The sequence below is a fragment of the Scyliorhinus torazame genome, chromosome 13, assembly GCF_047496885.1.
Source record: "Scyliorhinus torazame isolate Kashiwa2021f chromosome 13, sScyTor2.1, whole genome shotgun sequence".
In the NCBI taxonomy this organism is placed as follows: domain Eukaryota; kingdom Metazoa; phylum Chordata; class Chondrichthyes; order Carcharhiniformes; family Scyliorhinidae; genus Scyliorhinus; species Scyliorhinus torazame.
The window spans coordinates 193,760,435-193,785,186 of NC_092719.1; the positions used below are offsets into that span (position 1 = coordinate 193,760,435).

The window sequence follows — 24,752 nt, forward strand, 5'->3', positions numbered from 1 at the left end:
AAAATTGCCAGCTTGGCACTTTGGCTGGCCCTGCTAGGCTGCCAGGCTGGAGGTGCCAGGGTACCTGGGTGGTACCAGCTGTGCTAGGGTACCCCTCATCCAAAGGGCATACACCTGGGGGCCTCCAATCACCAGGGAGGCACCCACAACTGCTGATCTGCCTAGTCCCCGTTTGCGGAGACCAGTACTGATCAGCGCTCACCCGAGGTCTCTGAGGCGAAGGGCATAGATCACAATGCCTCGGGAAACTGCATATTGGAGTGAGACTAGCTGTTTCGCTCTAATATGCAGATGTGCCAAAATGTTAGATCTTGCGAGGCGTTGTGAGCCGAGTAGATCCGGGAGTGTGATCTCTTGGCTTCTATCAGCCATGTTGCGCTGGGGCGTACTGTTTTTCAGGCACACATGGCCATTCGATTGTGCCCTAAATGTGGGCTACCCTGAAGAGAAACTCCCCTTGACTGGCTCGGTCACAGAAGGCAAAGGCACTCGGCCCATCGAGTTTGCTCCGCCATTCAATCATGGCTGATATTTTCTCATCCCCATTCTCCTGCCTTCTCCCCATAACCCCTGATCCCCTTATTAATCAAGGTTGTACATAAACGATTTTGAGGAATATGTAGCCAGTCTGATTAGTAAGTTCACGGGTGACACCAAGGTTGGTGGAGTGGCAGATAGTGTTGAGGATTGTCAGAAGATACAGCAGGACATAGATAGGTTGGAGACTTGGGCAGAGAAATGGCATATGAAATGCTTGCCTTCATTGTAGGGGGCATCGAGTATAAAAATTGGCAAGTCATACTCCAGTTGTATGGAACCTTGGTAATGCCACATTTGGAATATTGTGCATAATTCTGGTCGCCACACTACCAGAAGGATGTGGAGGCTTTGTAGAAAGCGCAGAGGAGATTTACCAGGATGTTGCCTGGTCTGGAGGGTGTTAGCTTTGTGAAGAGGCGGAGTAGACTGGGACTGTTTTCATTAGAAAGATGGAGGTTGAGGGGTGACCTGATGGAGGTCCACAAGATTATGAGGGGCATGGATAGAGTGGATGAGCAGGCACTCTCTCCCAGGGGTGGAGGGGTCAGTCACCAGGGAGCATAGGTTTAAGGTCTGTGGTGAATGTTTTCACCTGAATATGAACTGTCTGTATAGTATTGTGACCTATGACCAGGAAATGATAATACGATCTACTTCCAGGTACTGTACTGGAACCCCGGTGGGCTCCACCTCTGGCTCCACCTTCCCCAGGGCGATACATAGACCGGCCACCTGTGGGCGGCACTCATTTGTACAGCAGACACTGGCAGGCAAATTCCTGGATAATAAAGCCTTATGTTCACCCGTTCTCACAGTCTCGCAATGAATTGATGGTATATCAATTTATTATCCAGCGACATCACCATGGAAGCCGCTCTAAAGCCAGATAAACACGAACTCGACGCATGAGCAACAGAAGCTAAGGAGATCTTCTCCCACTGGCTTCGCTGTTTTGAGGCCTACCTCGACTCCTCCGCAACGCCTCCCTCCGAAACACTCAAACTGCGCCTCCTCCACGCAGGGGTGAGCCATCGAATCTCCGTAATGATAGAGAAAGCTGCCACGTACGAGGCGGCGGTCGCGACTCTGAAGGCGCATTTCGTGAAGCCCGTAAATGAGGTGTTCGCGCGGCACCTCCTCACTACTCGCTGTCAACGTGCCGGGGAATCGCTGGACGAGTACCTAGAGAACGTGACCCTACTCGCAAGGAACTGCAACTATCAGGATGTGAAGGCCGAGGAGCACATGAAGCTGCAGATCCGGGACACCTACATGGCTGGGGTTCGGTCTAACTACGTCAGGCCGCGCCTGCTGGAAAACGGGGCCACTGACCTGCAGGACACGGTAAAACTAGCCACCTCATTAGAGGTGGCCTATCAGAGCCTCAGCGCGTACCATGCAGACCCAGCGATCCCCTTGTGGGCACCATCGACGCGGCCTCCATCAGACCCGACTACGTCACAGGCCTGTGCCGCGCGGCCGCTCGTCTGTGGTGGTCCACTGTAATAGGAGATGTAAGGTAGGACCTGCACTACAGGTTCGCCGGTAGCTCCTGCCGGCTGGCTCCGCCCACGGAGAACTGCATAAATATGCATGACCTCCAGTGCCCTGCCATTTCGCCAGCTGCAGCAGGAGGCCATGCATCTGACTGTAATAAAGCCACAGTTGTACCCAACTTTAGTCTTTGTGCAATTGATCGTGCATCACATTCCAGACCAGGGAACAGCCGTGCTACTTCTGCGGCCAGGGTTAATACCCCCGGCAGCGTTGCCCAGCCTGCACAGCGACGTGCAGCGACTGTGGCAAAAAGGGACACTTCGCCAGAGTCTGTCTGGGCCGACCTAAAGCCCACAAGGCGAAAGCTTACAGGGCCTGACCCATGGACTCACAGGCCCGCAGACCCTGCAATGTGGCTGCATGCCTGCCGGGAACGCTCCCTCCAGACGCGTCAGCCTCGTGCGACTCGTGGGGGCGGCCATCTTGGTCGCCATCTTCGATTCAGCCCGACACGTGCGGCTCGTGGGGGCCGCCATTTTGCGACCCCGATACCTTCGACCACGCAGGCTACCCGCAGCTTGGCGCAGTCACCCTCGACCAGTCGCGGCCAAAACACCTGAAAGGTTCTATGATGGTCGTCCGGATCAACGGGCTCGAGACCCCCTGTCTTTTCGACTTCGGGAGCACGGAGAGCTTCGTTCATCCAGACATGATAAGGCGCTGCTCCCTTCACATCTACCCCGCATCCCAAACAATCTCCCTGGCCTCCGGATCCCATTCGGTACAGATCCGGGGGTACTGTATCGCGAACCTCGCGATGCAGGACTCTGAGTATGCCCATTTTAAACTGTACGTCCTCCCTCAGCTCTGCACCCCCCTACTGCTTGGATTAGACTTCCAATGCAGTCACCAAAGCTTGACCCCCACAGTTCGGCGGACCCTTACCCCCCTCACGGTATGTAGCCTCGCGACCCTTAAGATCGACCCCCCTAGCTCTTCACGAACCTCACCCCTGACTGTAAGCCTGTCGCCACAGCAGCAGGCGCTACAGCGCACAAGACATGATTTTTATCAAGTCAGAGGTCCAGCGACTCTTGAGGGAGGGTGTCATCGAGGCCAGCAACAGCCCCTGGAGAACACAAGTGGTAGTTGTCAGGACCAGGGAAAAGAACCGGATGGTGGTGGACTACAGCCAAACCATAAACCGGTTCACGCAACTGGACACGTACCCCCTCCCCTGCATTGCGGAGACGGTCAACCAGATCGCACAATACCGGGTTTTCTCCATGGTGGACCTAAAGTCTGCCTACCACCAGCTCCCGATCCGCCTGGAAGACCGCCACTGCTTTTGAAGCAGCCGGCCAACTCTCCCACTTCCTCAGGGTCCCTTTCGGCATCACTAATGGAGTCTCGGTCTTCCAGAGAACGATGGACCAAATGGTGGACCAGTACGGGCTGCGGGCTACATACCTGTACTTGGACAATGTTACCATCTGCGGCCATGATCAGCAGGACCACAACCTTCAGAGGTTCCTCCAAATCGCCCAATCCCTCAACCTCACATATAACAAGGAGAAGTGTGTTTTCCGCACAACCCGGCTAGCCATCCTCGGCTATGTTGTGGAAAACGGAGCCCTAGGGCCCGACTCCGACCATATCCGCCCCCTCACGGAACCTCCCATTCCCCACAGCCTCAAGGCCCTCAAATGATGCCTGGGGCTATTCTCCTACTATGCCCAGTGGGTCCCCAACTATGCAGACAAAGCCCGCCCACTTATTAAAGTCACTACATTTCCCCTGACGGCTGAGGCCCGCTCGGCCTTCAGCCGCATCAAGGCCGATATCACTAAGGCCGCAATGCATGCGGTGGACGAGTCCGTCCCCTTCAATGTAGAGAGCGATGCGTCAGACGTCGCACTGGCCGCCACACTCAACCAGGCGGGCAGGCCAGTAGCATTCTTCTCTAGAACCCTCCACGCTTCTGAAATCCAACACTCCTCAGTCGAGAAGGAAGCACAAGCCATAGTGGAAGCTGTGCGGCACTGGAGGAACTACCTAGCCGGTAGGAGGTTCATCCTCGTCACCGACCAGCGGTCGGTCGCCTTCATGTTTGACAACACACAATGGGGCAAAATTAAAAATGACAAAATCTTGAGGTGGAGGATTGAACTCTCCACCTACAATTACGATATCAAGTATCGTCCTGGGGAGCTCAACGAGCCCTCAGATGCCCTGTCCCGCGGCACATGCACCAGCGCGCAAGATGACCGACTTCGGGCTATCCACGATGACCTCTGTCACCCGGGGGTCACCCTGCTTACCCACTTTATTAAGGCCCGCAATCTGCCCTACTCCACCGAGGAGGTCAGGGCCATGACCAGGGACTGCCAAGTCTGCGCAGAGTGCAAACCGCACTTTTATCGGCCAGACAAGGCTCATCTGGTAAAGGTCTCCCGGCCCTTTGAGCGCCTCAATATTGACTTCAAAGGGCCCCTCCCCTCCACCAACCATAATATATACTTCCTGACCGTCATTGACGAGTACTCCCGCTTCCCCTTCGCTGTCCCCTGCCCCGACATGACATCGGCCACTGTTATAAAGGCTCTGCACAGCATCTTCACACTGTTCGGTTTCCCTGCGTACGTCCACAATGAGCGGGGCACATCGTTTATGAGCGATGAACTGCATAAGTACCTGCTCAGTAAAGGCATCGCCTCCAGCAGGACTACGAGCTATAACCCGCAGGGAAACAGGCAGGTGGAGAGGGAGAACGCAACGGTATGGAAGGCCGTCCTTCTTGCCCTCCGGTCTAGAAGTCTCCCGATCCCCCGCTGGCAGAAGGTCCTCCCCCACGCCCTCCACTCCATTAGATTACTCCTCTGCACAGTCACGAGCGAGACCCCTCACGACCATTTGTTTGTCTTCCCTAGGAAGTCCATCTCCGGCATCTCGCTTCCACCCTGGCTCACAACTCCGGGACCTGTCCTTCTCCGGAAGCATACGAGGAGCCATAAGACCGACCCCCTGGTCGAGAGGGTTCAGCTGCTGCATGCCAACCCCCAGTACGCCTACGTCGCGCACCAGGACAGGCAGCAAGATACGGTCTCCCTATGGGATCTGGCACCACCTGGTTCCCCTGCCAACGCGCTCCTCCCCCACAGCCTACCGCCACCCCCTGTGCCCCTTACGCCCCCCTGGGTCTCCTGTATTGTCCCGCGCCTGCACTGCCTCCACCCACTGCCCCCCTGCCTACCCTCACCCCTCAACCGTCTCCGGCACGCCGTACTGAAGCTCCAGACAACACGCCCCCGGAGTCACCATCTGCAACAACCGTGTCCGCCGCACCACCAGAGCTGAGGAGGTCTAAAAGAACGATCCGGCCTCCAGACAGACTGAATATTTGATGACCCCACGTCATCCCCGTTGGACTTGATTTTTTTAACAGGGGTTGAATGTGGTGAATCTATTCACCTGAATATGAACTGTCTGTATTGTACTGTGATCTCTGACCAGGAAATGATAATACCATCTACTTCCAGGTACTGTACTGGAACCCCGGTGGGCTCCGCCTCTGACTCCGCCCTCCCCGGGGCGATATATTGACCGGCCATCTGTGGGCGGCACTCATTTGTACAGCAGACACTGGCAGGCAAGTTCCTGGATAATAAAGCCTTATGTTCACTAGTTCTCACAGTCTCGCAGTGAATTGATGGTATATCAAGGTCCGTGGGGCAAAGTGTAGAGATGTGCGAGGCAGGTTTTTTACGCAGAGGGTGGTGAGTGCCTGGAACGCATCACCAGGGGAGTTTGTGGAAGCAGATACATGAACAGTATTCAAAAAGCATCTTGACATACACATGGATAGGATGGGTATAGAGGGATACGGCACAAGGAAGTGCTGAGGGTTTTGTCAAAGGTTGGTATCATGACCGGTACAGGCTTGGAGGGCCGAAGGGCCTGTTCCTGCGCTTTATTTGTTCTTTGACCCAAAAGAGTGACTAAGTGTGTAAATGCCAGTAGGGAACTCGAGACAGAGCTGAGGAGAAATTCCCAGCAAAACCAGCCTGAAATGGCAAGAAATGTTTCCATTTGATTGCGCCCTTAGAATTATTTTCATCATTGGGGAGCTGAACTTGTTGGCCAGACTGGCTCCTCAGAGATCAAGGCACCATTTTGAAAGGGTTCCCCGATCTCTGAGTTAGCTTGAGGGTCCCCACAACCCCCATCAATGGTTAATGTCAGCCCCCACGCACATGGGCATTAACCCACACCTCCCCAAGTGAGGACACTCTGCTATGGCGTCGCTGAGGGCCCTCCCTTTTCAGACCTTCCCACGCCCTCTTTGGGTCCCCTCTCCTTTCAGGACCCCCAACCTTCCTCCCCCCAACCTTCTAGAGGCCCCTTCATACCCACTCTTTACCACCCCACCCCCACCCTTCATATCCTCCCTCACCCCTCCTTTCACGGGCATGGCCCCCCTCAGGTCTGGCCCTTGGCAGGGCCACGCTGGCATCCAGGCAGCATGACACTGACACCCTAGGAGTACTCCTGTCAGCCTGGCAGTGCCACCTTGGCAGATACCTGGAAACTCCACCATCTGGAGGATCCCCTCCAAGTCAATTCACCACCCCAACTTGGAAATGTATCGCCTTTCCTACACTGTTGCTGGGTCAAAGTCCTGGAACTGCCTCCCTAACAGCACTATGGGTGCAACTTTACCTCGGGGACTGCAGTGGTTCAAGAAGGCAACTCACCACCATGTTCTGAAGGGCAACTAGAGATGGGCAATAAATACGGGCCTAACCAGCAACGTCAAAATCCCGTAAAAATTAATTTTGTATACAGGGCCAAAAATATAAAAACATATCATTGATGTTACCAGGTATCAAACTTGATAGGTTCTAGTTTGATAGTATTTCATTTTCTAACTTGTGTTGTTTCCCAACATAGGTAATTGAAACAAACAGGTTTTCATGCAAACAGCACATTATACCTGGTACTCTACTACTGGAGGACTTTGAAAATAACACGACCTTTGAAACATTGGCTGGTGATCCAGTTGAAGTGAACAAGAAAGATAAGGTAGCATTTATGGTACAATCTTTCGTTTTGATTATTGTAAGTTTGGCTTATCGCAGGGATAGCTACATGTGTTTTAAAAAATGAAATATTTCACTGTTGGATGGCAACTGTATGATTAATTCTCTTCAAATGCAAAACCGGGACATGTAGGCTGGATTTTCGCTCATTGTCTGCTGAATGAGGAGACACTCCGAGAGACAGTCACCGTTGACAATCTCCAGTAATTATTTGCCCTCAGCTGCTGGTGTCATTGACAGTAGCCTGGGTTCTCCTTCACTGGCCTAGATTTTCACTGTGTCAGATTGACTCAGGAGTCCTTCAAAGATGGTGGGCAGGTCCTGATTCTGGGATTCCCAATGCCATTCACGAGCTGTTGTGATTTTTGAAAGTGCCTCGAAAGGGTGGAAGCTTGTTCCTGTCAAAGGCCCCCCATCCGGCACTCCCAACCTGGCTGGCTCCATTGTGGAGGTACCTCCTACTCATTTGCAACTTTCATGGAGTCGGGCCAGGTTTTTAAAGAGTTGTGGTTTATGGCCCCTTAGAGAAGTCATGAACCCTAGTGTGCATGAGGGGAACTTTTAAAGGGTAATTTCCAAAGGTCCCCTCCTGGTTCAGATCTAACTGCAGAAATAATCTCAAGAGGTTTCTCAAAAAAACGATCATGAAACCAATCCAGGAACGATGGCCCATAATACATAGCATACAACCTATGGCAGGTGTGGTCCCCAATTCAGCACCTCCCCCCCCCCCCCCCCCCCCCGACCTCTCATATCTCTATGCCTAGCTCTGCCCTTCCACCTGTTCCCTATGTTCCCTCGTGTGCCCTATGCCAAGCTCTGCCCTTCCAACCGCTCCCTTTGGCTCCACTATACACTTTGTAGAACCAATGAACCCTATAGTATAAGTTGGAATGTACAAAGAAAAATTCATAAAAAGAGCCATGGGCTTGGGTGGAAGGGTAGAACTTAGCCTAGGGGCGTGAGGGACATAAAAGGTATGAGGGGCATTAGGGGTGAGATGGGGGACATGAGGTGGCATGGATGAGGCATGGAGTGTGTTTGGAGGGTGAAGGGGGTGTGAGAGGTGAGGGCTGGAGGGTCTTTGTGTTTTGTTTCAGCTGGGACAAGTTCCCAGTATCAAGGCCGGCCTTTTAAACAGCTGGCCTCCACTCCCAGGAACCTCTGAGGTTGCCTTTGCACCTCTTCCTGGGTTGGCTAGCGTGACTCCAGCCCACACCTGCCCCCCGAGCAATGAAGATGCCGCTTTTGCGGGTACTTCCTTCCGAGGCAGGTGAGCCGAGTGGGGAATGTTCCTGACCCCTCCTACCTGCCCTCAGGATGAAAATCCAAGCCATCATCTCAGCAATGGAGATAACAAGACTACACATCGGAGATGGATAATAATTTACAATGAAAGAAAATGATATGACAAGAAAATGTAAAAAACATTGGCCGTGCTTTCAATTCTTTCCACTGAGCTGCGTTTAATTAAGAATTATCAAAGTCTTAAGTCACTTTCCCAATAAATTGTGATTATTGATTAGGGTAGATTTGTACAGATGAGTGCAGGTGCAGCTTCTTTGAGATCCTTTACTAAAGTGTATGTGTATCTTAATTGGAGGAGATTTGAGTAATGTTTTATATGAGACGACTCTGATCCACATAAGAGCTTCTATATTGATATGCTTCTATATAATGCAAATAATTTACAGCTGGTTGTATGTTATGCACTGTGGGTTATCACTTCTGAATTGGTTCATGATTGTTTTTGAGAAGAATCTCTTGAGGTTGTTGCTGAGATTAGATCAGGAGTATCAGCACACGCAATACCATTTGGTTCAAGGTCAGTAATGGTGATTTTAAATATATATATTCTCCACTTCCATGTCTATTGTGCACCCTTTCAATACCAACCTGCTGCCTCTTTAGAGTGCTGAGTGGATTTGATGTGCTATGATTCCATAGGTACTGGAATCCTTCACCCCACCCAACCGGAGATTCTTCATATGCATTAGGTGAATTATGGACATAGAGCTATAACATGCCATCTCCATTATCAAATTAACCAGCCAGACTCCAATAATGAAGTCAATGGGATGAAATCTCTCTATGCTCTATACTGGTTAACACATCCTCATCAAGGCAGCACGGTAGCATTGTGGATAGCACAATTGCTTCACAGCTCCAGGGTCCCAGGTTCGATTCCGGCTGCTTGGGTCACTGTCTGTGCGGAGTCTGCACATCCTCCCCGTGTGTGTGTGGGTTTCCTCCGGGTGCTCCGGTTTCCTCCCACAGTCCAAAGATGTGCAAGTTAGGTGGATTGGCCATGCTAAATTGCCCTTAGTGTCCAAAATTGCCCTTAGTGTTGGGTGGAGTTACGGGATAGGGTGGAGGTGTTGACCTTGGGTGGGGTGCTCTTTCCAAGAGCCGGTGCAGACTCGATGGGTCAAATTGCCTCCTTCTGCACTGTAAATTCTATGATAAGTTCCTGCCTGTGTAATTTTAGTGATACTGTCCATCCATTAAAATAACAGGTTTTCAATTCAAATGCATAAACTATTGTGCCACTCCTACATGTTCCTATACTCCAATACCTTTTCATTCTATGATACATAGGGTGGAATCTTCTGTTTCCTCAAAGTGTCAGGCACAATCTGAAAACCGGTGTGTAGCTCTCCAGTTGCACAGACCAGTTTTCACTTCAGATCTTGGGCCTCTTAAAGAAACAAATGGCTGAGTGGAGTTACCCTGTCACTCTGGCAGGGCGGGGCCTAATAGAGCCGGCACCCGGCTCCACAGAGAGCAGGGTGCCATTTTTAAAGTGTGACCCAATCAGAACTGAAGTGTTAATGCCCCCTCACCCCCCTCGCCATCCCACCAATACCACAGAGATATCAGGGGCTTTCCCTCCACCCTTAGAGAAGCATTCCTCCCCCCCCACCCCCGGACAATTGTCAGAGGCTCCCCCACCCCAACACAATTGAAGTATTGCCGGATTTCCTCCGCAGGGCACGCATTCCCTGGACTTGCACCCTTACTGCCACCCTTACTGCCCACTCCCTCCATTGCCTGCAAGTTCCCCTTTCACTGCCCACTCTCCCCCACCTGCCCACCACACATAAATGGAACCCCTCCTCCTCCTCCACCATCCCCGCCCTGGACACTGCCCCTGGCACATGTTGGCATTGCCAGGTTGGCACTGCCAGTCCATGTCTAGATGGCAGTGCCGGGGGAAGTACCAGGGTACTGCCTGGGCATGTTCCTCCCCCCCCCGGGAGCTATACTTATTAATAATAATAATAATAATAATAATCGCTTATTGTCACAAGTCGGCTTCAATTTGAAGTTACTGTGAAAAGCCCCTAGTCGCCACATTCCGGCGCCTGTTCGGGGAGGCCGGTACGAGAATTGAACCCGCGCTGTTGGCCTTGTTCTGCATTACAAGCCAGCTGTTTAGCCCACTGTGCTACGAGGGGGACCATGTGGCGGGGGGGCCCGTTAATAATATCATAACTTATTATAATTCATTTGAATGAAGTTCCCGTCCTTTGTGGTCATGAACCTCGTAACATTGCCAGAGAGGGACGGGGAAAATCGGGAAACGTGATCTCTCCGGAGAGAATCGTGTTTCCTGATTCTCTCCGGATTTTCCGCCAGCATCGCTGTTCTCTCTGACAGCGATCGTGTGCTGAAAATCGGCCACATAGACTCCCCCTGTCCATATCTCAACAGTTGTATAGCAGAGTAACACAATATTAGATCGCTGTCTTCAGCTGTGTCTTTAGACTAATGTAGCGATTAGAAACCTCAAGGTGTACAATTGGAGGAACCAATTTGCTAACTAATGTTACTTCCTCACTTGTCTGTGCAAAGCACTTTCAGCTTCTCTTTCAAAACAAAACGTACAACATTGTGAGGGGCAATAAAGCAGCATCGAACGGCATCATTCACACGATTGACCAGTTTCTATATGGAAATATTGAAAATCTGGGAAATCCACATGTAAGTCTCAAATTAAATACATATTATTGTGTCTTAAACTAATTCATTTTCATTTACTTTCTCCTTTTTGGCTGATTTCTTATCCACTTTGCACAAATATTTCCGTGGCTTCTATCTTTGGGAAGAAATCTATCTATTGCCCAAATGTGTGAGATGGCCCATGCATAATCTGAAAAAAAAACAGGGAATGCAGGAAAAGCTCAGGAGGACTACAGCATCTGTGGAGAGATCAACAGTTAGCTCGTTGAGTCCATATGCCTCTTCCTCAGAGCTGAGGAGAGGTAGAAATGTCTGCATATTTTGAGGTTTACTTAGTATGATTATACTTATGATTGGAAGACTTTGCATGTACATTTCTGTATCATTTCCAATGTGCTTCCAGCAAATCAAGCTCTGCATGAGGGGTGAAAATTTATCATTTTTGAAAGAGTTTACAAATTTGATGCACAAAAAGCATGGAAGACCTTTTCCTCTCCCTGGGAATGGCTTAACTATATATTTAGTTTTACAGATGTGACTGTGTGGAACATTTTTGCACCTAGTGCTCATTACTAAAGCGTACGTCTGGAAGTGTATTAAAAAGCATATTCCACAAACAATGTAAATCATTGCTATGTTTTGAATTGTTCAAGCTATAATTATAATGCTTGTCAAATATTATTTTCATGGTTTTTCTATCAAACCATGGGCTGGATTCTCCGCCCTCGCGACTCGGGAATACGAATCTCGATCGGGCGGAGAATCGGGCATCCGGCAAAAATCGAGGTTTGCTCCCGGCGCCGATTTGGGCGTCATGCTCCAGTTCCTCCCTGGCGGTTAAAACTAGGTTTGCACCCCATGCTGTTCAGGCAGGCAAAACCTGCATTTGCATTCATTTAAATGTACTTGCTTACCAGGTTGGGCCCAGTGCTCCACGTTTCCTTCTCAGGCAGAAGACACGCGGGTGCGAATTACTACAAATGGGGACTCGGTGCCATGGTTGCGGAGGGGGAGAGAAAGGCTCAAAAAACACTGAAAAACCATTGAAAGTTGTCGGGCTTGCTGGGGTGTGGATGCCCAGGATGTGGACAATAACAGGGAGTGACTTGGTGCCGAGTCCATGGACTCGGTCCCCCCCCTCGGGATTGGGGTGGTCTGGCTCAGACTGCCATTTCTGCAGTCTGTCTTTCAAATGCACCCCCTTTGGTGCTTCTTCCAGCCTCCCGATTGCTCACATTGCTGAGTGTTACCGTTATCCTTTAAACACTCAGAAGGTCTCTGGTCAACTGGGAGCCCACCCAGGCCGCCCCTCTGGACAGCCTCGTACCCCAGCTGTATGACCAAACGGGATGGCCATGTCCAAGCTCAGTTTGACACTCCTCAAAAGCGCTGCCCCACTGCAGAGGAAGCAGGGGATCAGCAAGCTCACTCCAACCAGAGGATACCTGCACCATGACCTATGGAGCCCTCCCTGGTTCTCTGCCCCACTCAGGGCAGAGGCTTCACTCATGACCCCCACCCCTCGGGCTCACCAGCTGTCTAGCTGCCTCCTCCTGGTGAGGCTGGCAGCACTGACTGCCTCTGCCACCACTTCCCAGGCAGTGTTCAGGAGGGCAGGCTTGAGCCTGCGGCCCACCCTGGCGAGAGTGTGTCCCTCCTCTCCTCACTGGCATGGAGCTGTGGGTCCACCTTGAACTCCCGAATTCGGGGTGGCAGGCCTTCTGTGAGCCATCTTGGCGGCTGCAGTGAGGGTGGTATGTGGAGAACTTAAAAATGGCTCCAGCGGCCATACAACTCCGGCTCCAGTGGTTAGAAGGCTGCTGGGCCAGGAATTGCTCTGAATTCATGTCGGTGGAGTGCTGGCCCATTTGTATGTCCTGACTCTGTTACCAAATAGCGCTCCCAATGGGAATGCGAATCACACACAATTCAGTCCCAGCTTCAACATGGAGAGCATGATTCAGCGGCATCATTGCGCCTGGTTCGGTGTTGAGATGAGGCCATTGACTCTCGGGAGAGACCTCTCGCAAGATTCAATGGAATCTCGTGAGACATTGCAATCCGGATTGCGCCCTCACTGGGCGTGATCGAGAGCAGCATATTTAAATGAGCCGTACGGCCATGCCTGGGAGACCTAGCTTAGGCGCAATTTGATACTAGTCCGCATAAACGTGAACCAGGGCCACTGCCAGAGTGCCAGGCTGGCAGTTCAAGGGTGCCGAGTTGCCAGGTTGGCACTGCCAGGGTAAGGTCCCGGGGGGCCATGCCAAATAGAGGAGCAGGGTAAAGTGGGGGGGTCCCTGGGGACCACCCAAGGTTGCGGAGTTGAGGGGGGGGGGGGCAAAAACATTGGGGGGGGGCTGAATGGGGAGCGGGGAACAGACTGGGGCAACTTTCCAAAATCCCTCAAAGTGGAGCCTCAGCGGAGATAACTCCCCGATATATTAAAAAACGGCAAAGAGCAGTTGAATAGCGCCATGTTTCTTGGCGCTGCAGGTGCCTGTCCTCTGAATCGCACTCGCAGTCTCCCAAACGGGAATCATGTCCCACATTTTGGTACACTATTCACAAGACCAGCAGAGCACCAGCAGGCCACCCACAGAGAGATATTTTATACAGTATTATCCAGAGGAATGAAGGTAGTATGAACTCATTAGGACTGGTAGAGGTTCAACACACTGAGTCTACATGTGAACCTGTTTGAAGGAAGGCAAAGATCATTGACCATTCAATGCTGGCTCAGCTGACAGATATTTCATGTTATTGATTCAATGGGAGCCACACCTTCTCCATGACAGCACTTCTTTACATTGCCTGCTCATTACCTGGGAGCAGAGCAACATCCTGTGTAGTGAGGGTGGTTTCCCTGGACAGTAGTCACATAGGCAGGGATACATGCTACACAATCCTTCAAAATCATTCAACCACTGTCACGAGATAGATCATGGGCGGGCTTCTCCAATCCCCCAGCTGCGTGTTTCTCGGCCGTGCACCATTTGCTGGTGGCAGGATTCTATCTTCCTGCCGCTTATCAATGGAGTTTCCCATTGTAACCACCCACGCTGCCGAGAAACCTGCTGGTGCACTGCCGGTGGGGATAACGAATCACAACGACCAGGGAATTCTGCCCCTATTTTGTTATTTTTTATAATGCAGGCATCATGAGCGAGACTGGTGTTTATTGCCCATTCTCAGTTGCCCTTGAGGTGCAGCAGTGAACCTGACTCTGTAAGAGTTAGTTTGAGATTGTGATGGGACACCCAGATTATAGAATTTCATACATAACACTCCATATGTATACAAAATGGAAGCTTGAGGAAAAACAAAGATGGGCTGGCATGGTGGCACAGTGGGTAGCACTGCTGCCTCACATCGCCAGGTTCCCCGGGTCGATTCCGATCTCGGGTGACTGTGCGAAATTTGCACATTCTCCCCATGTCAGTGTGGGTTTTCTCCGGGTGCTCCGGTTTCATCCCACAGTCCAAAGATGTGCCGGTTAGGTAGGTTGGCCATTGTCCCTTAGGGTGAGGTTACAGGAATAGGGCGTCAGATTGGACCTTGACAGGGTAATCTTTCGAAGGATCGGTGTGGAATTGATGGGCCGAATGGACCCATTCTGCACTGTAGGAATTCTATGGGGTGGCACAGTGGTTAGCACTGCTGCTTCACAGCACCAGGGACCCGGGTTTAATTCCGGCCTTGGATGACTGTGTGGAGTTTGCACTTTCTCCTCGTGTCTGCGTGGATTCCCTGTGGGTGCTCTGGTTTCCTCCCTGTGGTAGTCTGTGTAGAGGTATTATGGTACCTGGTAATGCTGGAACACCATTGGTAGATATTGTATGCTTCCTATTGGTCAAGCTGTATGGTAGCTCCGCCCTGCAAGGCGGGGTATAAGAGCCCGTGCCGCCCCAGCAGCCTTCTTTATGTACCTGAGCTGCTGGGGGAAACATCGAGCTTATAAAAGCCTTCAGTTGGACTACAACCTCGCTTTAGTGGTCATTGATTGTGCATCAATTTAATAAGCTAGATTTAAAAGGATGGAGCTCCGAATCAAGCCGGAGTATCTGCAACTCAGCCCCCACGCGGCGAACTCAGCGGCAATCTTCAAGCACTGGCTGGCATGTTTTAAAGGATATCTCGGAACGGCCAAAAACACACCCACGGTGTCATGATATTCAAACACACACATCATGATAGACACACCAACAGACAAATCAGAACACACAACACCACAACCAATGACAGAAAGATATAAAAGCACAGACACGACCCCCGGTGGTCAGTATTAGCTGCAGAGGAGAACCAGGACACATCTGTTGCCAAACACACTTAGGGAGACAGCACGTGCAGAGTATCCAGAACAAACTGTATTATAAGAGTTATAATAAAATAGAGTTGTACCACATACAACTGTGTTGGCTCATCTGTGCACCAGAGCACCCAACACCACATGGTACAGGAGTGGATCGATACCTGCCGGCATACCTCCATGTACACAGACAACCAGCAGTGCCCAGGCATGATGTACGAGCTCCCGGTTCCGCAGCCGCTCCAGTGCCACGGCGACCTCCGCGAAAACTGGCTGCGATTCCGGCAAATGTTCGAATTGTTCCTGGTGGCAGCTGAACTCCAAGACCTGGATGATAGCGAAAAAATTGAATTTCTCCTCACCATCGCCGGGGCAAGGGCAAGAGAAATATTCACAAGGTTCAGGTTCTTCAGGAGGCAACAAAGGTACGATTACCAGGCAGTCCTGGGCAAATTCTCCAAGTACTGTGAAGAAAACGCAATCCAATCGGCACATAAAGGTAAGAAAAGCTGCAGTACTCACCTCGTGGCTGGGATCCCGGAGCCCGAATTCCCAGAGGCCGAAATCCCGGGCCTGAGAGAAGGCTGGGTCGAGGTCGGCGGCCATCTTGCTAAAGGTATCACGCTAGCACAGTTGCGCGAGCTGTGCGCAGAACCGGAAGTTTTGTTTGCGCATGCGCGAGATGCTGCGCATGCGCAGTCAAGAAAACGGCCATCGGTAAAGGAACAGCGATCTGAGCATGCGCAGTCGCTTCCTACGTGCTACATACCGAGCGTCAGGATGTTAGAGGCCCCAGACTGCACCAATTTAAAAGGGAAACGTCCCAAATCCAATTTAAAAGGGAAACGTCCCAAATCAAAAAAACAAAAATCTGTTAAAGCTGTAAAACAACCTTCCCTCACCTGGAATGACAGCACAGTGCCGCAAATTGACCCAGGAGATGAATTTGACCTCCGAAGAACCCTCCGACAAGCAGTTACCTACGCACAAGCCGATGATTCCGACCTTGAATACTTCGATGACGATCTTTACAGTGTTTCCGGACCTCGCGAGCCCAATGATAGCTCCGTGGTCCTATATGACTATGACTCGGGCGAACCTTTCGTGTTGCACATTGGCGGCCCCCACATTGAATCCGACGCAGATGCGGATTCATTTTTCGGATTTGAGGATCTTCAATCCAGCAGATATGACGTTCCAACTTATCAGTACCGGATGATGCTGCAGCCTTACATTAACAGACAGGGAGCGGTGCAAGCACACGGAGAGCGCCCTGCTGCCACACAGAGCGTGGTCCACGTCCCGCTCAACGTTCCCGACTCTATGAAAGAAGACATGCAAGACTCCAGAGTGCAGTCCTCGCATGAACCAGAAGTGACTCCAGTGTCACAAGCTTCCACAGCAAGCTCGTGGACAGACTCCACAATTGCAGAAATGCAAGACTCCAGAGCGCAGTCCTTGCACGGACAAGAAGTGACTCCAGTGTCACAAGCCTCCACAGAGAGCTCGTGGACAGCCTCCACGATAGAAGCAACGCAAGACTCCAGAGCGCAGTCCTTGCACGAACAAGAAGTGACTCCAGTGTCACAAGCCTCCACAGAGAGCTCGTGGACAGCCTCCACGATAGAAGCAACGCAAGACTCCAGAGCGCAGTCCTTGCACGAACAAGAAGTGACTCCAGTGTCACAAGCCTCCACAGAGAGCTCGTGGACGGACTCCACGATGGAAGGAACGCAAGACTCCAGAGCGCAGTCCTTGCAGGAACAAGACCATGAGGGTCTAGCAACATCTCCTGACCAACCAGCGGCAGACGATGCAAGTCTGCCATGCTCACGTGAACAGCAAGAAGGCTATAACAGCCTACCATGCTCCACTACACAGCAGCATGAACATGACGGTCTCTCATGCTACAATGAAGGGCACAGCGCTGAAGACTGTTCAAGCCCAACTGAAGACAAGCCAAAGGAATCGCCTCGTCCAAGCCCGAAGAAAAAAGGTTTATGCGCTGACCTTCAGGATCATTATAGCCGAACAGAGATTAATAATGCTGCACGGCCACAGAAGGATGCTGAGGATTTGCTCACGAAATTAATTGAATGTTTAACTTGCAAGGAGCAGACTGAGAATTGCCAGTGTTTTAGTACGGATCGAAAAAATGGACAAGACATTGATCCTCAGGTAATGGAAATAACACAACCTGAATCATATCTACAGCAGGGACAAATGTCTCCCTTCAACACAACACCGCAAAATCCCAACTTCGGAGACCAGCAGTTAGTCAGTAATGACTCTTCAAACCTTGAGGGGAACATTAATTGCATTGAACCTATACACGCTCCACTGATTATTGAGCAGAACATTGGAGCAAGAATCCTGAGGACACCGACATCGAGTAGCCAGATAACGAATTTAAAACCCACAGCAGTTTCAAGTGAACCAAGTGTGCTTTCCACTAATGGTGAAGATGCAGATAAGGTCGACCCGATTATCCATTGTACCACACTAACCCCAGTGATTAAGCAGTTATGTATGGGGAGTATAATGTGGGCAATTGAGAACAGTAAAAGAGAGACTGTGACCATGCCAGTCCCAGCAAAATCAGACCCAGAGACCAATTGAGAACAGTAAAAGAGAGACTGTGACCATGCCAGTCCCAGCAAAATCAGACCCAGAGACCATGAAGGCATGTACATTAGACAAAGATACATATGAGGCACCTGAGAAGAAAAGTGAAACGGAATGTTCTTTGGAAAATAGTACAATGTCGATAGAAACATTGGATCCTATATTCGAGACCATACCTATGGGAGAATTTGGGGGTAATAAACAAGGTTCTGCAATGTCTGGGGGAAGATTTAAAATTCCAAAGAAGAAAAGCCCAAATGAAGGACAACGGCAAGACAATGACAGTCCACCGACATGGTGTGCACCACCAGATGAAAACTCTGACAATTTACCCAACCCTAGTGAACAGCAAGCTGCTAATGAGGATCTATCCACGGGATGTGAGATGAGTGACGACAGCATCCCACTTCCCATGCAAAAGGTGCAAGGTGACAGACCTCGCCTAGTGCGTACCGAGGCACTCGACGATCACGGTGGGACCACTGACGACTGCGGTAGCGGCGCACCGCTTCCACCCTCGATGGCTCGACCCTCTCCACTGGTTGGTGCATTCCTGCATGTTCCGACTCCAGAAGTGCAGCTTCAGGGAATCTCGGCTGCCTCCAGTGAACCTGTTGGGACTCCGGACGGGGGGCATCGACGGAAGGCAGACCGGACTCCAGATGGGGAGCAGCCAAGCGCCGACTCTGATTCGCGCACGCCAGACCTTGCTCCGGACGGGCGGTGTCGCGGCCTCGGTGATGGCACGCTCAGGGTGACGGCGGATGCCACGGCGACAGGGAATGGATCGCGTGGCAGTCCCACTGGGTCGGCAGTGGCAACCAGCACCGGCGGTCCAAGATGGACACACCAATTCGCGCCATCGCCAGACGTTGATGAGAGCAACAATTCTCTCTCCAAGGCGACATGCTTCGACGTTTCTCTGCGGAGTCGCCCTTCCGGCACAGCAGGTGGCCGGAACCAGCGTACACGGTCTCGGCCAACTTCCACATCTGGCACAGTCATCGCCTTGCATGATATTAGTGATGGTGCTACTTCGATGGCAACGACCCATCGGCTACAAGATGCCGTCCACCACAAACATAAAAAGAAAAAGACTCCACCTTGTTCCTGGCATGCAGGGCGGATGGATTGGTGCGTAGGCGCAATCAGCGAGCTTTGCGCCGCCTTCCACGCTCGCAACTGAACCGTACGCACACGCCGGATCCTCCACTGGTTCCCAAGGATGACTTCGTGGAGATGCCACGGATCATGCCCCTTCCATCGCCACCAGAACCAAACCACAGCCAAGGCACCACTAACAAAGATGTTGAATGTTATATTTGCACGAATGAAAAAACCAAGCACTGCACGAAGTACAACAAATGGTAAAGTAGAGACTTCGGCAACAGCATCACCTCCAACAGTCCAAGGTGAACCAGTGTGACCCCAAATCTCCACAGCTGAACCGGCTTGAGGACCAGCCCATTCTTGAGGCGGTCACCCATTAGACTGGACTTATAACGCTGTTCATACGTTCAAAAAGTCAAACACTTCTGTATTATAACCTGTTGTTGTTTACCGTTCCAGATATCGTCTGACCAGACCAATGTTCAAGTTTTTTTTTCTCTCGCATCCAAGTTTTGTTATGGTACAACCTTGTTAGTGTGACGCACCCGACATCGCCCCATGTAAATAGTTACGTCAAATACACACGCTGTACATAACACACACACACACTCTTCGATGCACTCACGACACAATTATATTTATAACCACGTAGGCACATATCTTTGTAAAAAGGGGGGATGTCATGATATTCAAACACACACATCATGATAGACATACCAACAGACAAATCAGAACACACAACACCACAACCAATGACAGAAAGATATAAAAGCACAGACACGACCCCCGGTGGTCAGTATTAGCTGCAGAGGAGAACCAGGACACATCTGTTGCCAAACACACTTAGGGAGACAGCACGTGCAGAGTATCCAGAACGAACTGTATTATAAGAGTTATAATAAAATAGAGTTGTACCACATACAACTGTGTTGGCTCATCTGTGCACCAGAGCACCCAACACCACACACGGGAGAACAGAAAATGCAAGTCCTGCACTCAAGGGTGAGCTCGGAGATTTACACCCTTATCGAGGAAGCAGAAGACTTTGATGCAGCAATAGAGCTGCTAAAAGGACATTACATTCGCCCGGTAAACCAGGTCTACGCCTGACATCTGCTAGCAAAGAGGCAACAAATCCCTGGGGAATCGCTGGAAGAATTCTACCGTGCACTCCTGGTGTTGGGGAGAAAATGAAATTAAATGAAAAATGAAAATGGCTTATTGTCACAAGTAGGCTTCTATGAAGTTACAGTGAAAAGCCCCTAGTCGCCACATTCCGGCGCCTGTTCGGGGAGGCTGGTATGGGTATTGAACTGTGCTGCTGGCCCGAGCGAACACACAGAACTCTTGGTCCGGAACGCTTTTGTGGCAGGTATGCTGTCCTCCCAAATCCGCCAACGATTGCTGGAAAAAGACACTCTAGGTCTGAAGGAGGCACGGGCCCTTGCAGGCTCCCTGGATGTGGCCTTCCGAAACGCCCGCGATTACGTTCCCGACCGCGCGGCAGCCCCCTGGGCAGCGTGGAACCCCTCCACAGCCGACCCCGAGACATCCCCCACTCCTCCCCACAGTCTTGTGCTGCAGGCGGCCTGGCAACCGCGGGGGGCCCCGCTGCTACTTTTGTGGGCAGGCCAAGAACCCCCGCCAGCGCTGCCCGGCCCGCGCGTCCACCTGAAAGGGATGCGGTAAAAAGGGCCATTTTGTGGTGGTATGCCAGGCCTGTGCGATCTCCAGTGGCGAATGCGGACCGCCACCACAAAGCTCTCCACGGTCCCCATGCGGCCAGCGGGCACCGCCATCTTCCTACTCCAGGGCCACGTGCGGACCCCAGGCGCCGCCATCTTGTCCCGCGGCGCCACGTTAGATGGATGGGCGCATCCATTTTGTGCATCCCCAGCCATGTGTGACCAATGGGAGTCGCCATCTTGGATGGACCCCCAGGACCCCAGCTCGGCTGACCACACACTGCCCGAAGAGAACACTTCGCCTCAGTGATTCTGGATCAGTGCCGGCCTCGAACACTCTCAACTGCTACAATGACTGTATTTATCAACGGGCACGAGACGTCCTGCCTAATCGACTCTGGGAGCACAGAGAGCTTCATACCCCCCGACACGGTAAGGCGCTGACTCTCCTCGTCCACCCCGTTAATCAAAAAATCTCCCTGGCCGCCGGTTCCCACTCAGTAGAGATAAAGGGGTTTTGCGTACCTCACAGTCCAGGGAAGGGAGTTTAAAAATTACCGGCTCTACATCCTTCCCCACCTCTGCGCGGCCACACTCCTAGGTTTAGACTTCCAGTGTAATCTCCAAAGTCTAACTTTCAAATTCGGCGGCCCTATACCCCCTGCACTGTCTGCGGCCTCGCGACCCTTAAGGTCGAGCCGCCTTCCCTGTTTGCGAACCTCACCCCGGATTGCAAACCCGTCGCCACCAGGAGCAGACGATACAGTGCCCAGGATCGGATCTTTATTAGGTCAGAGGCCCAAAGGCTACTGAGGGAAGGAGTCACTGAAGCTAGCAACAGTCCCTGGAGAGCTCAAGTAGTGCTGGTAAAGACCGGGGAGAAGCATAGGATGGTCATCGACTACAATCAGACCATCAACAGGTTTACGCAGCTGGACGCGTACCCTCTCCCCCAAATATCCGACCTGGTAAACAAGATCGCGCATTACAAGGTCTTCTCCACGGTGGATCTTAAGTCCACCTACCACCAGCTCCCCATCCGCACTAGTGACCGCAAATACACTGCTTTCGAGGCAGATGGGCGGCTCTATCACTTCTTAAGGGTTCCCTTCGGTGTCACCAACGGGGTCTCGGTTTTCCAGCGCAAGATGGACCAAATGGTTGACCGGCACAGTTTACGGGCAACATTCCTGTATCTCAATAATGACACCATCTGCGGCCACGACCAGCAGGACCACGGCACCAACCTCCGAAAATTCCTCCAGACCGCAACGATCCTTAGCCTTACATACAACAAGGATAAATGTGTGTTTAGCACCGACCGCCTAGCCATCCTCGGCTACGTAGTGCGAAATGGAGTTTTAGGCCCCGACCCTGAACGCATGCGCCCCGTTATGGAGTTCCCCCTCCCTCACTGCTCCAAGGCCCTGAAGCGCTGCCTAGGGTTTTTCAGTTACTACGCCCAGTGGGTCCCCAACTATGCGGACAAGGCCCGTCCCTGATCCAATCCACAGCTTTTCCCCTGTCGATAGAGGCCCGCCAGGCTCTCAGCCGCACCAAAACGGACATTGCAAAGGCCACGATACACGCCATCAACGAGTCCCTCCCCTTCCAGGTCGAGAGCGACGCATCTGACGTAGCTCTGGTGGCCACCCTCAACCAAGCGGGCAGGCCCATGGCCTTCTTCTCACGTACCCTCCATGCCTCCGAAATTCGCCACTCCTCAGTCGAAATGGAGGCCCAGGCCATAGTAGAAGCTGTGCGACATTGGAGGCATTACCTGGCCGGCAGGAGATTCACTCTCCTCACTGACCAACGGTCGGTTGCTTTCATGTTCGATAATGCACAGCGGGGCAAGATAAAAAACGATAAGATCTTGCGGTGGAGAATCGAACTTTCCACCTACAACTACGAGATCTTGTATCATCCCGGGAAGCTAAACGAGCCCCCTGATGCCCTGTCCCACGGCACATGTGCCACCGCATAAGTGGACCGCCTCCGAGCCCTCCACGAGGACCTCTGCCGCCCTGGGGTCACTCGCATTTTCCACTTTATCAAGACCCGCAACCTGCCCTACTCCATCGAGGAGGTCAGGACAGCCACCAGGGACTGTCAAATCTCCGCGGAGTGCAAACCTTTATCAGGCCTTTATCAGGTGCGCTTTCTCTGTCCGGTAGAAGTGCGTTCTACCGGACAGAGAAAGCACACCTGATAAAGGCTTCCCGTCCCTTTGAACGCCTTAGCATGGACTTCAAAGGCCCCCTCCCCGCCACTGACCACCACAAGTACTTCCTGAATGTGATTGACGAGTACTCCCGGTTCCCATTCGCCATCCCCTGCCCCGACGTGACCGCAACCACCGTCATCAAGGCCCTCCATAGCATCTTTGCACTGTTCAAGTTCCCCGCCAACATACATAGTGATAGGGGGTCCTCCTTTATGAGCGGCGAACTGCGTCAAGTCCTGCTCAGCAAGTGCATCGCCTCGAGCAGGATGACCAGTTCTACTGGCCCTACGGTCCAGGAATCTCCCAGTCTCCCCCTGGCAGGAAGTCCTCCCGGATGCCCTCCACTCCATCCGGTCACTGCTTTGTACCACAACCAACCAGACACCTCACGAACATCTCCTTGTCTTGCCCAGGAAGTCCTCCTCTGGGACCTCACTCCCGACCTGGCTGGCAGCTCCCGGACCCATCCTGCTCCGAAAACACGTGCGGGCGCACAAGTAGGACCCGTTGGTTGAGAGGGTCCATCTTCGCCACGCTAACCCCCAGTACGCCTATGTGGCGTACCCCGACAAGATACAGTCTCCCTACGAGACCTGGCACCCGCCGGAGTCCCACGCACACCCCAACCACCAGTCCCACCCTCCTCCCCACCAGGGCACCTTACAGGAGGATCGGTCCTTCCGCCGGCCCTGTCTAGGCCCCCCCACCCACCGACGCACCCCGCAGGTGCTCCCTTCCCAGGTCAACCATTTTCCCCACCAGCGCCGTCGAGGGGTGTCGAAGCTGCCACAGAGACCGAGGCCACGCTCCCGGAGTCACAGCGCCCGAGCCTCCACCGGAGTCACCACCGAAGCTCTGACGATCACAGAGGATGACCAGGGCCCCCGATCGACTGACTGCTTCATTTTAAATTGTAAATTTAAATCATAAATTGTAAATAGTTAATAGAATTGTAAATAGTTACAAAACGCTGTACGGAGGCATTACTGTAGCTCCATAACTAATTCTACCACGCTGCCATGTTTGTAGTATCAGGCCACCACCCCCGCCGGACTATTTTTTAACAGGGGGTGAATGTGTAGTCTGTGTAGATGTATTATGGTACTTGGTAATGCTGGAACACCATTGGTAGATATTGTATGCTTCCTATTGGTCAAGCTGTATGGTAGCTCCGCCCTGCTAGGTGGGGTATAAGAGCCCGTGCCGCTCCAGCAGCCTTCATTCTGTACCTGAGCTGCTGGCGAAAACATCTAGCTTATTAAACCCTTCAGTTGTACTACAACCTCGCTTTAGTGGTCATTGATCGTGCATCACTCCCACAGTCCAAAGTTGTGCAGGTTAGGTTGATTAGCCATGATAAATTGCACCTTAGTGTCCAGGGATGTGCAGGTTCGGTGGGGTTACGATGATAGGGCAGGGGAGTGGGCATGGTATGGGTGCTCTTTCAGAGGCTCAGTGCAGACTCGATGGGCCAAATGGCCTCATTCTGCACTGTAGGGATTCAATCCTATTACATCACAATAAAAGTATACCAGGACAAAAATGAAGCTGACTTAGGTCTTTAAATAAATGTGTGATATTAATGTACTAATTAATTCATATGAAATTGTAGTCTGCTGTTTTTATGGCCCCATTAATCCTGTTTTTATCTAAGCTAGCATATTTAATATTTTTGCTTTCAAATTTTATTTTCATTT

General features: G+C 51.7%; 1 protein-coding gene across 1 annotated transcript in view; it reads left to right on the top strand.

Annotated features, from left to right (window-relative positions):
* The window catches only part of stab1 (stabilin 1), a 416,947-nt gene that overhangs the window by 91,570 nt on the left and 300,625 nt on the right, over positions 1-24,752 (top strand). The window contains exons 12-13 of the mRNA XM_072472659.1: positions 6,988-7,119; positions 10,992-11,120. Of these exons, the coding sequence (XP_072328760.1) occupies positions 6,988-7,119; positions 10,992-11,120 (261 nt within the window). The remainder of the gene's footprint in view (positions 1-6,987; positions 7,120-10,991; positions 11,121-24,752) is intronic.